A 15,470-nucleotide genomic window follows, 5' to 3' on the forward strand; every position below is an offset into this window, starting at 1 on the left:
CCCGAAATTTCTGGCCTTGTGCCAAAATTTGAAGCCAATATTTTGTTAAAGAGACACATTTATATTGGAGTATTTATACTTACTTGGTATCCTTGGACAACTCCTTTCATGTCTTCATGCGTATCAGGCACTGGGGTCCACAATACAGTAACAGCAGTACCATTGTATGTAACCACGTTAACATTTTCTGGAACCACGGTAGGCACTAAAAATGGAAATTTATTCTATAATAGCTTTGTCATCATGTTTTATCTACATATTCTCTTTCTCGTAATAGTTAAAAATCTGTTCAAACACTATAACAATAATTTCTATTATTTCAATGTTTAATCGTAAAAGGAACATTTGATTAATAGTAACAAAGACTCCTCGCTAAAGAGAATATTTTATAGTATTAGTTTCAAATTTTGGCACAAGGCCAGCAATTTCACAAAAGGGGCTAGGTCAATTGCATTTACCCCAGTGTTCAACTGATACTTATTTTATCGACCCCGAAAGAATGAGAGGCGAAATCGTTCTTGGCGGAAGTTGAATTCAGAACGTAAGGCCGGACGAAATGAAGCTAACCAATTATGGTATATCAAACAGTTGTAGAGCACCGATTTATTTTCCCAACCTCAGTGAAGTTTTAACTGAGAATGAAGAGGGGCATAGCTAAATGCTGCGGAGTGTGCAGGAGAAAGATACACGTCACAGAATTGCGTACGTATTTAGAAGTGAGCAGCTCTAACTACTAAACAATTTTGTCAATTAATGGAAATTAAGTTTTTGCAGGGACTCAGTCGCACGAAAGATTCTTTTTTAACCTCCTACTTGAATTAGTAACATGCGATCTGGCCAGTAAAGCAACAGGTTTAGTAAAATTAGTTTTAAATTTTGGCACTTGCTGCACTTATTGGAGTCCGGGCATGTTGGGGCACCGCCTCGAAGTGTTTAAGTGTTTAGTCGAAAAATTTGATCCACGTATTCGGTGTTTTTTAAAACCTGAGATTTATTTCATCACTCTGTCTTTTCAGACTGCAAAGTTACAGGAACGTAAATGAGCTATGACTGCCCGTTAGGCGGTGATAGGTGACAATCACAAAGACACCCCCAACGCATATATAGATACATATAGCAGGTTTCTTAATGAACTTATCTTCATTGATATTTTCATATAATTGAGCATCAAAAAAGTTTATAGACCAACTCACTGAAAGGTTAGGACTGAATATAAAGGCAATCAATTAAATTTTACAAGATATATCTAAGAAACTACCTTAAAATCAAGTATATCCATGATCCATATATGTTGCTCTACATGTTCCTAAATCATTTGGTATCAGTATAACATAAATGTGCATTAGAGAGCAATGCAATAATTTTATACATCATTTGACTTTGAAGATACACAAATTTAAATTGCCGTTTGAAACAATACTTTTGTTTCTAATCATTGCGATATCGGGACGATTATGCTCTTATCCTGTTCGCTTATGTTAATGTAATAGAACTAATATACGACATGATTTAAATTTGGATTATATAAAGTTTGGAAGTTCTTTGTCGTAATTTTAAAGTTATTTAAGGGAATTATAAAGATAATAATTTTTAATAATCTTTTATCATTGTTCATAATTCTTAAAGTTTACGAACAGGCAATAATTGATCTACTTGATTCTTATTGGCAGCCAGTAATGTCTTTTAATAGAGGTGAGCTGGCAGAATAGTTATAACGTCATGAAAATATTTAACTGCATTTCATACGGCTCTTTACGTACTTGGCTCAAATCTCGCCCAGGCCAACTTTTCTATACTATCCATTGAGGGTCGATAGAATAAGCACTAGTCAAGTATTAGGGAGAATGTAATCGACTAATGCCTCCAAATTTCTGGGTTTGTGCCAAACTTTGAGGCAACTTAAAGCAATAAAATTTTAATTTCTAAAAGTTTCAAAAGTGAAACTGGCAGTTTTAATGTTTACACAAAATCTATTTTCTATATTAGATGCTCTCTCTAGCATCTTATAGCAGAATGAAGTATGATTTGACATACAGACAGACGTGCAAGTTCCTATTATATTTTATTAAATTTAAACCTCTTCATTACACATTGTTTGACAGTATTTAAGACAAAACGCAATGGTGACTGTCAGGCGAGATGGAAATAATTCGTTACAATTACACCACTAATATCCTTGGCAAAAGGTGAACATCACATCATCTAAATCATTTCATATATTTTTACGGAGATTTTAGTAAAGTTAAATCATTACTTTAGAAAATGCAGAAATATAGTTTTTCCGGCATATTTCTGTTTTTAAAATTACCGAATACTTTTAAAAGTTGATTATAAACTTCTTTAAAATAACATTGAAGAAGTTTTAATTTAATTCTTACAAGTTTTACTTGTATTGGATTCTGATCAAAGTCTAAGAAAATTATCTATGCGGTCGTAAGGTAAAAGAACCTTTTCCCATCTCTTTCCCCAGAATTGACGTAAATGATTAAATGTCAAATTTGTATTAAAAATACAACAAATAAAACCACAAACAACTAAAGGTATTTTTGAGGTATTTTGTAAGATAAATTATCGTTAATTTACTATTCCAATTGAATGTTGAGGATAAGGAAGTGGATTCGGTAAACATACAAACTTTAAATTGACAGATTATGAGAAGTGTTAATCAAATTTTCTTAGATATCACAGAAGTATTTCTATGATTTCATTTATCAGCTTTATGGCAGTAATTGTATGGAAGTTAAATTGAGGGGAGAAATTATCAAATTTAGATACGCACTTCCTTCAGCAGAGTAAACTTCTGCAACTGTAGAATTCGGTCCATCCCCAAACAAGTTGAATGCTTGTACTTTGACTTCATATTTAACGTAGAAGTTGTGTGCTCCAACTAAGAGAAACAATTCATCTGCATCCTTATGTATGACGTGCTGCAAGAAACACATAAACAAAACACTTAGATAATACGTGAAACTTACAAACTTTTCTCTAAAAGACAAACGCTTTTTATGTTTCTTTTAGTTTAAAATAAAATTTATAGTTTTAAATATAAACTGATATAATTTAGCATATAACAGTTAAAAAATATAATTGGTTTCACAAGGGAGTTTTCTATTTTTTAATCTAAAATGAGATAGTTCTCAACGCTGAATATTTCCATCTTATGTAATTAAATAAAGAATATCTTAAACCAAACAATGTTATCACTGCTTTAACTAACCCAAAGTTAACTAAACCCCAGCAAGAACCATCGAAACACATATGAAGCAATTTCTGAAATGCCTGAAATTATCATCATCATCATCATCATCATCGTCATCATCATCTTTGTTTCGAATAAAGATAATAAGATTACAGGTTGAGTTGTCAACAAACTTCTAAGGATTAACTTTAAACATGTACTAGAGACGCAGTTTGAAGCTAGATTTGTTTATTAACTAATGTTTGACACGAAGTTCTGTTGAATGTTTTCTCTGTTACAAAACTATTAAAATGTTATTAACGAAATAATTCAATCACAAACTATATTAATTCAACCATAATTACAAATTTTTATATCAAATTTGGCAAGAGTTGTAAAAAGGGATCCTACGAAATGACAAGGCATATGTTGAAGAGGTATATCTATCTATATAAAAAGGTATATTGACAACGTTTAGCTGAATAAGGATTACGAAATCGTGAATTTTTAAAACAATTTATATAAATTTATATAAATATCGTAGAAATGGAAAGAAAGCAATGAATATTGAAAACTTATTTACGTTATTCCTTCCTTCACATCGAATTTTAAAGGAATTTCTCGCAATACTAATGATAGAAAAAGGTTTAATTTGTAAAAAGTTAATGAGTCATTAAATGGAATATATAATTGGCTAGATATTGATTTATTTTCCATAGATTGCTGAGGATTGACTTAAGTTGTTAATCACCAAATATAGAGTGATGTATTATGAGATCTAATGAAATCCACCTTTTATCTTCAGTAGAAATACGATGATCTCCGCCAAAAACTTTACCCGTTTTCTACTGGACAATTTCTCTTCCGGAATCACTGTGTTACGAGGCATACTAATTTCCTATGTAATAATCCTATCTACTATAGGCACAAGGCCTGAAAGTTTGGGGAAGGGGACTAGTCGGTTATATCAACCCCTGTGATCAATTGGTACTTAGTTTATCGACCCTGAAAGGGATGAAAGGCAAAGTCGACTTCAGCGGAATTTGAACTCAGAACGCAGCGAAATACCGCTAAACATTTCGTCCAGCTCGCTAATGATTCTGCCAGCTCGCCGCCATAATTTCTTAACTAATAATAAACTTATTTTTGTCGCATAAATGATAGTTAGAACACAAACGTACGCTCAAAGTTAAGCTTAGCATTTTTATCGACACGATGCTTCTATCAATTCACTGCATTTTCTATACAATCTTTACAATAATTTATAAGATTTAAAATTTCGTGTTGCACAACTAATAATTTGTTGTTTCATGTTTCTGGCTAAATAATTACAAAGAAAATGACTTCGCTTTCATATAGAAAATTCAAAATGACACGTATGAAAAAAGTTTTATTTGTAACTCTTATGTATATACCTTCTTCGAAGCCTATTCTTCTATTCCAAGGATATATTTCATAGCTGTAATATCTTAATGGCATCGGTATTTACATAACAAAATGACGCACAAATACAACAAAGACTGTATGATTTGCATATATGAATATTAGAATGTAAATTAAGGCAAATTAATTTCCATTTCTGAGAAAGAAATTACTGATGCCAACATAAACTTAAAAATCCGAATAAGAAATTCTATACTAAGTCGAACATATTACATGTCTCCTTTGCTATAAATAATTCTCTCTTGGAAAGTGATCAATCTTTGCTTTACCGGCGATACACAGTAGTCAAATGTATTGGTTTGTTCTATGTTTTACGACAAAATTTTACTTTATTGGGGGATAAAATTCGTGAGTGAATATATTTTGGACGTCTACAAAGCAGATTTAGCTTTCTCAACGTAGAGATGATGGACAAGTACGTTTTGCTTCGGAATACGATAAAGCACAGTGTAGGTCCTTATAAGCTTCTTATTTGTCATTTTTATTCTTTATATTACCACTATAAAATAAAGCCTGCTTCTATATAGTTATATCCTGAGCAGGACCTTATACTTGTCCCTGGAAAACAAACACAGCTCCCTCCGTTGACAATTGTAAAAAGAGGATTTAATCATTTTAGAATTGGTTCGATGGGGAACCTACTGGCACTCGATCGATTACAACGATAAGGGTTCCAAATGATCCGATCAATGGAACAGCCTACTCGTGAAATTAACGTGCAAGTGGCTGAGCACTCCACAGACACGTATACTGTTAATGTAGTTGTCATGGAGATTCAGCGTGACACAGATTGTGACATGGTTGGCCTCTTGAAATACAGGTACTACATATTTTTGACAGTTGAGTGGATTGGAGCACTGTGAAATAAAGTGCCTTTCTCACGGATCCGATTATCCTAACCACTAAGCCGAATACCCTAATCACCAAGCCACGAGACGTCGCGATGGAAAACTACTGTGTGCGCAGTCTAATCCCTCCAATTACCTCAGTAAATCTTTTGCTGACATTTGATGTTAACGGCTTCATTGGTCATAGTATGCTTATCATATATGCCCCTTTATAAAAATCAGACAAAAGAGTGGACACACATTGCAAAGTACCGAAACCTTAATGTACAAACTGAAATGATTTGTTGAAAAATACTCACTTTGAGCAGCTCAAATATATATGGTCTGACCGATGGGAATTTAGAATTTCCTTGACCAGTGTAAAGTTGTTCGAAATCATACTGCTTATGTATATGAAATGATAATCTGCAGCTACTTTGTGAAAGTGGGAATGTGATATAATAGTACATGGTGACATTGAAGAATGATAACAGGTTCCTGGATTTTACCAACAGGCTCATGTTTCATTAGCTCTAAGGGCAACCGACTTAACCGAACTTGTTATATGCATATACACACATGCACACAGACACAGACGCACACACACACACACACGTGCACATAGACACAGACACAGACACACACACACACACACACACACACACACACATACATACATACATACACACGAGCGCGCGTACCAATACAAACACATACTGTGCGCGTGGGTATGCGTCTGTATTATATATATATATATATATATCGGCCATGACGAAGGGAAATAGCCCTGAAACTCGAGTCGCCTTTATATATATATATATTTATATTTATATATTTATATATTTGATCCTTTATATTGAACACTCAATATTTCATCTACATTCAATACTTTCTTTCATGGTGCCATCCATTTTTATTTTATTTTATTTTATATTGTATATTGTATATCATATTATATATTGTATATTCCATATTCTATACCCCACATTAGTTCTGCAGGAATATAAATAAAACATAAAAAACAGACAGTGTTGGAACTCTTTTAAGCAAAATTATATATATATATATATATATATATATATATATATATATATATATATATATATATATATATATATATATATACATATACATATATATTAATTTATGTGCAGATTAAACATGGAATTCTTATCTAAATCTAAACCACGTATCCGATCAATTGATCTTTCGATTATGAGTGTCAGCGGATTTAGCGAACTTTTAAAACATGACTACTCATACTCACTTCATTAACAATCACTTCCCTTCTGCTTGGAATCATGATTGCATAACCCATTAAGCGAAACTATGTTTAGGAAAAATAAGCCATGTTTACTCTATCATATTCTACTCTCATTTAACACAAGAATATATCTGACACTTGTATATTTCTATAGTAGTAGTTGTAGTAGTAGTAGTAGTAGTAGTAGTAGTAGTAGTACCATGGGAGCATTCGCTGAAACAGTGCGTTGCTACATCCACCATTTATTAGTGATTCCTTACTCCTAGAGGATGGACACCTTTGTACTACTCAGGCGACAACCCACCAACCCATGGATCTGTTTGTGTACTCGTTACTAATGAAGATTTTACTATGTCCGAGTGTAACACGTGCCTCAACCTCTTTTAGTCGCCCTTTACGACACGCAGAAGTTGGGTTTATTTTTTGACATGTCAGTGCCTCTACATATAGAAGAAAAAAAATACACTATGTGTGCATATAAGTACATATAAGTACACACATTACGTATATAAAACCAATATAAAGAAAACTTAAAACACTAATTAGAGTGCATAATGTATTAGAAAAGATATATAAAAATTAATGATTATATGAATGAATGCATGTACATAGGCACGCACAGGGAAACAGATACAGGCACAGACGCACACATATATATGCATATACGTACACTAGTATATCGTATATATTGATGTTTTCCATTCTCGGTGTAAGCATAAGCAGTTATCTGATTATATGAATACCATTGTTAAAGCACACGAAGAAAGTTCTGTTTTATGTTAGTTGACTCATTATCTTATTACTCTCCCTCATATTTTGTTTTAGAATTATAGATTTTTCATGATAATGATAATAAATTACTTTAGGTTTAGTATTTTCTTCTAAGAAGTACACACTTAATATTTTGTGTTACAACGTCGTGGTTTCTTCAATATCCTATGAGAAGGAATTTTTACATAAATGTCCTCTCTTACATCCTGTTTATGAAGAGTAACTAAAGCAATCTTAGAATTAACCCTTTTATAACGAGAAAGTTTTTCAGAAGATTCATACTTACATTTAGAATGCTATGATACAATCCATTTAACATATGAGTATGTAAATAACACTTAGTATTTGTAGTGTTCTGTACATTAAACTTTTTTTACATTGACTGTGGTATTATGTAAAGAGGTGTGTAAAATATGAATTTCTTGTCCACTCAACTCCACGGTGGAATTCTGTATAACTAGATAACCTCCATTTTAATGGATTTGGCTGCTTGTCTGTGCACAATCACTTTAAGGCTACCTCATGTAGTTGTAGTCTAGTTACAAGTGAGATAGATGGAAGGTTCGTTAGAGAACCAATAAAAATACCTTGTGGTGTTTAGTTGAGTTTTCATGCGCCTTCACACGTAGTTTCTAACAGAAATTTTTCTCCAAGAACAATTCATACAGCGATAATCTTTTAAATTCAAGTGTAGAGGGAGGTGTTAAAAATAGATATACGTATCTTTTTTCCTTATTATAGCGGCTTTATATGGGCCCTCTTACTACGTATATAATTAAATTAATGCCATTCTTATTTCACATGGTAGATTTAAAAGGACTGTTATGTTTCAAACCCAATTGAAATAAGCCACGATACTATCTTAGCGTATACATTTTAAGACATGGTATTCCTCTTGAAGTAGTATAACGAAAATCTTATTATAAAGTATAAGAAAATTATGTATCATATATAAAACATTTGTATGAAAAATTATATAAAACAAAAACGAAATAGTCTTATAACCTGGATAAATTAAAGATTTTGCTTTGTAAATTGATGAAAGATTTTAAAACAATCGCTGCATTTAACATAATATTTTAATATTTAAAATAAACCGAACAAATGGCACCTAACTTAAATTGATATCTAAACCAACAATTTTAAAAATATATTTTCAACTACATATTTATTATACATTACATTCATATTTAATCTATTGGCTTCCAATACGGTTACATATTAGGATCATTTAAACCCTTCCAGACTTTTGCAAATATAACACTGAGGATAATAAATCCCTTTGAATATATTGGCACAACTCAGAACATGAAAACGGACGAAATACCGCTACGCATTTTGTCCTGCGTGCTAACGAATCTGTCAGCTCGCCACCTTTGGTATTTTTCTGCTACTCGACAATGCGAATTTCAATTCCAAACTCTTTCAGTTTTTTTAGGTAGCAGTTTGGGTGCCGTGACAAGTACATCAATTGCCACAGGAATAAATGCTATTTTAATCTTCCATATTCACTCCAGCTCTCAAGCTCGGTCCTGGTATTTCTCATTTTTATTCAATTCATTTGTTATCGACTCTATTATCATAGAGAATGGCAAAGTCTATGATCTTACACTGTTTCTTTATTTTGTTCTATATAATCATATCTGGTCTTACTTCAATAGCATAGTGAGTCATTATGGAGATGTCTCATACGATCTTGTATTTTTTATTCTCTATTATAGCCTCCGGTTCCTGCTCATATCACTTTCTTGTTATTTCGAAACCACACACTCGGTTGATGTCCCAATGCATTCGTTTACCTACACAATCATGTTCGCGTTTATACTTTTTTGTGCTAGCTTACTACACTCGCCCAAGGGGTGACTGGTGGTTTCTTTTCCTTCTCGACAATATTCTATATTCTTTGCCTGACTGTGTTTTGTCGGTCTTTGCCTTTATTAGCTTCGTCTTAACGGTGTGTTCCTGATCAGCTATACTCAGCGCTTCGATCTCTCGTTTCAGGTTTCGTTTTGTCGGCTTTAGCCAGTATTGTTCTAACATCTTCAATTTATTGTATGACTGGGTCTTGCAATTTCATTTCTTTCCATCTGCCCGTTTTGTTGCATTTCCTACCGTTCTTGAATTCCCATACTTATTTCAGTTTCCTTTCAGGAATATCTAGCTTGAGGGAGTTTTCCTTCTTCGCCCCACGTTTTTGCTCTGTCAAGTCCATATTTGTTGCAAGGTGTCCAATGGACAATCCTTGCTATATTGTCATGACGTCTCTTATATTTTTTCTGGGCTAGTAGCGTACATTGACTGGTAATATGCCATAACGTTTCACCATTTTGTCTACAAATTCTGCATTTGTCACTTTCTGATGTGTTGTCCATACTGTAGTTGATGTAATTCGTTCATAGTGCTTGTTCTCGGGTAGCACAGATTAAAGCCTCCGTTCCGGTTTTAAATCACTTTTAGACATCTATAGCCATTTTTTTCTCTGTCTGTCTTAGCTTCAACATTCCTATGAAAAGTCCATGCATTCTTTTCTTTATCCACCTATTTTCAGTTTCATTCATTCTCAAGTGTTCGTGCAGGGCACGTGCATATATCCTTGAATCTGTAGACAAATTTTTACACTTTAGGAAATGTAAGTCTACACCCTACTACCTTTTCCCTCTAGCTGCAAACTGTATATCTTATCTGGACAATATTGATGCAAATAAAGCAATCCTTCAAGGTAATATGTAGGCTTAACTTCCTAATTAAAGCTGAGAGTATATTGAAGACCTGTAGTCTCTGTGCTTACATATATACGTATATTTATGTGTGTGAGTGTGTGTGCGCGCGCTTATGTGTGTATATGTGCCCTCGCGTGCGTGTGAATGGGTGTATGTGTGAGTGTGTGTAAAGCATAAAGTTAAGTGGTATGAAAGATGAATATAGATTTATTTAATCATGTGACTACCATCGGTTTACAGTTGTTTCGCAACATTTTTCTGTAATATTAGTTTCGGTATGCAAGAAACTATACTTACATATTTGCGTTAATATATGTTCAGCGTTATACGATACAATTGTATGTTTACAAATTAATGCAAATAAAGTTAGTCATCAGATGGCCAAACTATCATGGTTGCATGAGCAGTTCACCTCACTTCGCATTAAACTTCTTTGTAATGGATTACTACGCGGACTGCTAGCCGAGTCCGTACGAAGAACTTACCGTGATAGGCTCAAGATACTCTGAGTCCATATTTTAAACTACTCTTTTATACACACAATATATGTGTATATGTATATGTGTGTGTATGCGTGTTTCATTTATATCTATATCTTTTATCTTTTACTTGTTTCAGTCTACCAAATCCATTCACAAGGCTTTGGTCGGTCCGAGGCTATAGTAGGAGACACTTGCCCAAGGTGCCAAGCAAAAGCACTGAAACCGGAATCATGTGGTGGAAAATCAAGCTTCTTACAACACCCCCACTTATGCATATTTATAGAGGTACCTACCTTTTTCCATCGAAGATATTTGTCACTCATTCGTCGCGAATACACATTGTAGCCTATTCCTTTGCCACCTTGTTCAGTGGGTAAGAGAGCCTGTAAAAGAAAAGTAGTTTGTCATTGCGGAATAGAAAATTTACCTTTTTGTTCTGCTTATATAGGGTGTTCAAAACGTCTCTCCGCAGTGAACTTCTTTCATCCTGCGCAAGCGCGACTGGGCTATCACTGTGTAGGCAGCCAGGTGTCAGCAATTGTCCCTCAGTCTTTGTGTACCCTTCAGCAGGTCGACATGCTAACCATTGAAGAACGTATGTTTTTAGTTGAATGGGTGTTTCGAGCTGGAAACAAATACACAGATACTGTGAAACAGAAGTTCAGTGAAACTTTTCCAAATACTGTTCCACATCGTGACACTGTGCAGGATTTGATAAGAAAATTTAGAAACATAGGCTCAGTGGAAGACGGAGCATGAAGCGGTAGGCCTACTGTTCTTTCAGACGAAACACCTTTCCAATATTTCAAATAAGCCTGTCAACGTCCTTACGCAAACTGTCAAACTGTCATAGGAAAAGGAAATCAGCCCAGGAAGAGCTCACACGACAGTAAAAAAGAAATTGAATTTCTTTCCATACAAAGTACTGGCCATACAAGAATTGAACACTACGGATCATGCTACAAGCTCCATTATTGTCATTTGTTCCAAACCTTTGTTGCCGAAAAGGCATAGAAGTGCCTGATAGGTGTTTTTACACCGATGAGGCTTGGTTTCATCTGTTGGGGCACATAAATTCGCAAAACACAAGGTTATGGAGCATTGAGAGTCCACACGCGACGCATGAGCAACCTCTGCATCCCGAAAAAGTTAGAGTATGAATAGCAATTTCGAGAGAGCGTATTATGGGACCGATATGTTTTGAACACACCATCAACACCGAAAGATATTGCTTAAATATTGTCTATCCATTTGTAGGCCAACTCACTGAAAATAAAAATATTAGTGCATACTTTCAGCAAGATGGAGTTACAGCACATACTTCACGCATCACCATGACGCCACTTCAAGAATTTGTCGGTGAACGGATTATTTCGAAGGGACTTTGGTCACCAAGATCACCTGATTAACACCGCCAAACTTTTTTCTGGGGAGCACGTAAGGGATCAGTGTACAAGAATCGCCCGAAAACAATTGATGAGCTAAAAGACGCAAACGTAACCTTCACACGATCCATACCGCGTCAGGCTCTCCAAGGTCTATTTCAAAACATGTAGAAGAGTCAACTTATATATTGAAAATGAAGGACGACACTTTCAACACCACTTTTAAAGGTTTTTCAAGTGTTGTAAAGTCTAATATATTCTTTTGTAGTCTTATACCATCTTATAAATATTTATTTTGCAATAAAATACTTACTACGGAGAGACTTTTTGAACACCCTGTACATATTGCAGAAATTTTATTCATGTTACCTGACAGATTGTTTAATATATTCTTGTATTTTTTATTCTTTTACTTGTTTCAGTCATTTGACTGCAGCCATGCTGGAGCACCACAGTAAAAGGTTTTAGTCGGAGAAATCGACCCCAGGGCTTATTCTTCCTAAGCCTAGGTTACGGGTATGTAAATACACCAACATCGGTTGCCAATCGATGGTAGGGGGACAAACTTAAAGACACACGCCGATACACACACACACACACACACACACACACACACATATATATATATATATATATATATATATATATATATATATATATATATATATATGTATATATATGCACCGGGCGTCTTTCAGCTTCCGTCTACCAAATCCACTCACAAGGCTTTGGCCTGCCCGAGGCTATAGTAGGAGACATTCAACCAAGTTGCCACGCAGTGGGATTGAACCTAGAACCATGTGGTTGGGAAGCAAACTTTTTACCACACAGCCACGTCTGCGCTTGTATAGATAAGTTTTAACTGATGAGAGTCACTTAGATATTTGAATTTGCTTTACATTTATCATTATGTTTTGCAGATTGTAACGAAATTTTATCATATTCATTATTTAATGTCAAATGGTGTAAGTTGGCTCTACTCCGTCATATTCATACGAGAAAGTGCATAAAAGTTCCTGGTATTGGGTAAAAGAAAAAAAAACACAATCAGTTAATTATGATTTTATTCAACATCTTCCCTCCTCAGATTCACACACTTATAGCAGTGGTTCTTCACTTTTTGTTAGCCATGTAAAAGAACTCGGAAGGTTGGTCCTCGAACCCGGCCTTTTACAATACCAAGAACCTTTTAGCACCCTCTCGTATGTTCAACGATATACGTACACACACATGCACACACATGCACACACGTCCATGGACATGCGCACATGCATGCAAACCTGGACAGCTCTGCCAATCAAGACAAGAGTTACCACAGTTGTTACAGAAACGGACTATTTCAAGGCACCAGTTATAAGTGATAAGATGGCACTAAAAAAATCTCAAACTTCTGTTTTTACATATTTTAGGCAACCACTCATAATATTCGATCAAAAATGTTTGATAACATATGGAATGAACTAATTTGCGATTGGCTCGTTAATGGAAAACATTCCGAAGATTAGATAAACAGCAAAAATACTTTACAGCCTTGAGACACATAATCTACCATCCCATAGATTGCAAATCCTTAACTACAATAACTTGACTGATAATACATACAGGCATACATACCTGCATACAAACATAGATACATTCATACATACATACATTCATACATACGTACGTACGCACATACATACATAATACATAATGCATACATATACTCACATACGTACATACATGCCATCATACATACATGCATATATATACATATATATATATATATATATATATATATATATATATATATATATATATATATATATATATATATATATATATATATATATATATGTATGTATATGGTTTAAAAAATTCACGGTGGAAAAAGGTTTACTACAGACTTATATTACAGTAAACCTCTATTTCTGAACAACAAATCTATAGCCGAAGTCTACAGAAAGATTAATAAGGGCTTATGAACGGTATGGATTTACTACAAGAATGCTTTTAACACTGTTGCCATCACATGGAACCTGGACAAGTTTACCACGAGTAGGCATTGCCAGTAATATACATATACATATATTAGATGCAATTTCTGGCAAACAATTTTGCATTTTCTGACAAAAGAGGGAAAAAAATAAATCTAATCTCTTCTAAACTACCCATTGTATATTACTCTGTTAATAAAGGATATTCGAAGAGGACTTCCTTTCCCCCACCCCCTTACGGCCTGGCACAAACAATCTATAGGCAGCATCCTACATAAAACTGAAGTTGGAGACAAATTATATGGGAAGATATGTAGGTGTATTCTTCTCTCGTCTAGACCACCTCAAGTTGTAAACATTAGATGGTAAAGCGCTAGAAAAACCACAGGTGTGATACTGGTGTACTAGAGGAATTGATATGAGATTGGAGTTAATAATATGCACTATGTCAAATCTGCTGACAGAAAATCCATTAATACCACTAATGTCAAGTTAGATATAGTATTAGAAGTGATTGAAATAGACTGAACAGAAACTTATATGGACAAAATACAAAAAAAAAAAAAAATACCTCATGAATCAAATTTACATATAAAGAGAAAACAAAGAAAGAAACGAAACGTACAAAACTTCTGATACCATTACAGAAAATGACTTCCCAAAAATGTTGTGCTATTATGTTTGTACTCACGTCCCGGAAGTGCGACGCTGTAGAAATTCTTTTCCAAAAAAAAAAAAACAAAAGAAAAAAAACAAATGAAATGTAATATATTATTTTGATGGTAATCTTGAAGGTCATCGCTAGTCTCTAGATCAATGAAATGCGGAAATTCCTTTTTATCGTATTTTATCCGTAATCAGTGTTTCATTGATCCGGAATCGGGGAATATTTGTGGTAAAAACTCCAGACCTCAACATACACCTAGACTTTTTTTTTTGCGTATTTATGAATCCTGAAAGACATCCCTTCAACATATACATATTCTATTGTCAGACGAATCGAAACAATGTTTTCTCAATATATTAAGATGAAAATGTGAAATTTAATATCCTTTAAATTTCATTTGAACATGAACAACCATACATGCAATAAATTTTGGAAGTTTTTCTTCTCTAAAAAATAAACTTCGTATTGTTAATTGGGATTCGTCTCTAATAGGCGCAGGAGTGGCTGTGTGGTAAGTAGCTTGCTTAAGTAGCTTGCTTACCAACCACATGGTTCCGGGTTCATTCCCACTGCGTGGCACCTTAGGTAAGTATCTTCTACTATAGCCTCGGGCCGACCAAAGCCTTGTGAGTGGATTTGGAAGACGGAAACTGAAAGAAGCCTGTCGTATATATATGTATATGTGTGTATATGTTTGTATGTCTGTGTTTGTCCCCCGAACATCGCTTGACAACCGATGATGGTGTGTTTACGTCCC

General features: G+C 34.2%; 1 protein-coding gene across 1 annotated transcript in view; it reads right to left on the minus strand.

The window, feature by feature from the left end:
• Positions 1-15,470, minus strand: part of LOC106874031 (contactin) — a 223,550-nt gene that overhangs the window by 45,903 nt on the left and 162,177 nt on the right. Inside the window, exons 21-23 of the mRNA XM_089354118.1 lie at positions 10,979-11,068; positions 2,780-2,927; positions 84-205 (exon numbers count right to left, since the gene is read on the minus strand). Of these exons, the coding sequence (XP_089210244.1) occupies positions 84-205; positions 2,780-2,927; positions 10,979-11,068 (360 nt within the window). The remainder of the gene's footprint in view (positions 1-83; positions 206-2,779; positions 2,928-10,978; positions 11,069-15,470) is intronic.

This window comes from Octopus bimaculoides, chromosome 6 (genome assembly GCF_046866305.1).
Source record: "Octopus bimaculoides isolate indiv1 chromosome 6, ASM4686630v1, whole genome shotgun sequence".
NCBI lineage: Eukaryota > Metazoa > Mollusca > Cephalopoda > Octopoda > Octopodidae > Octopus > Octopus bimaculoides.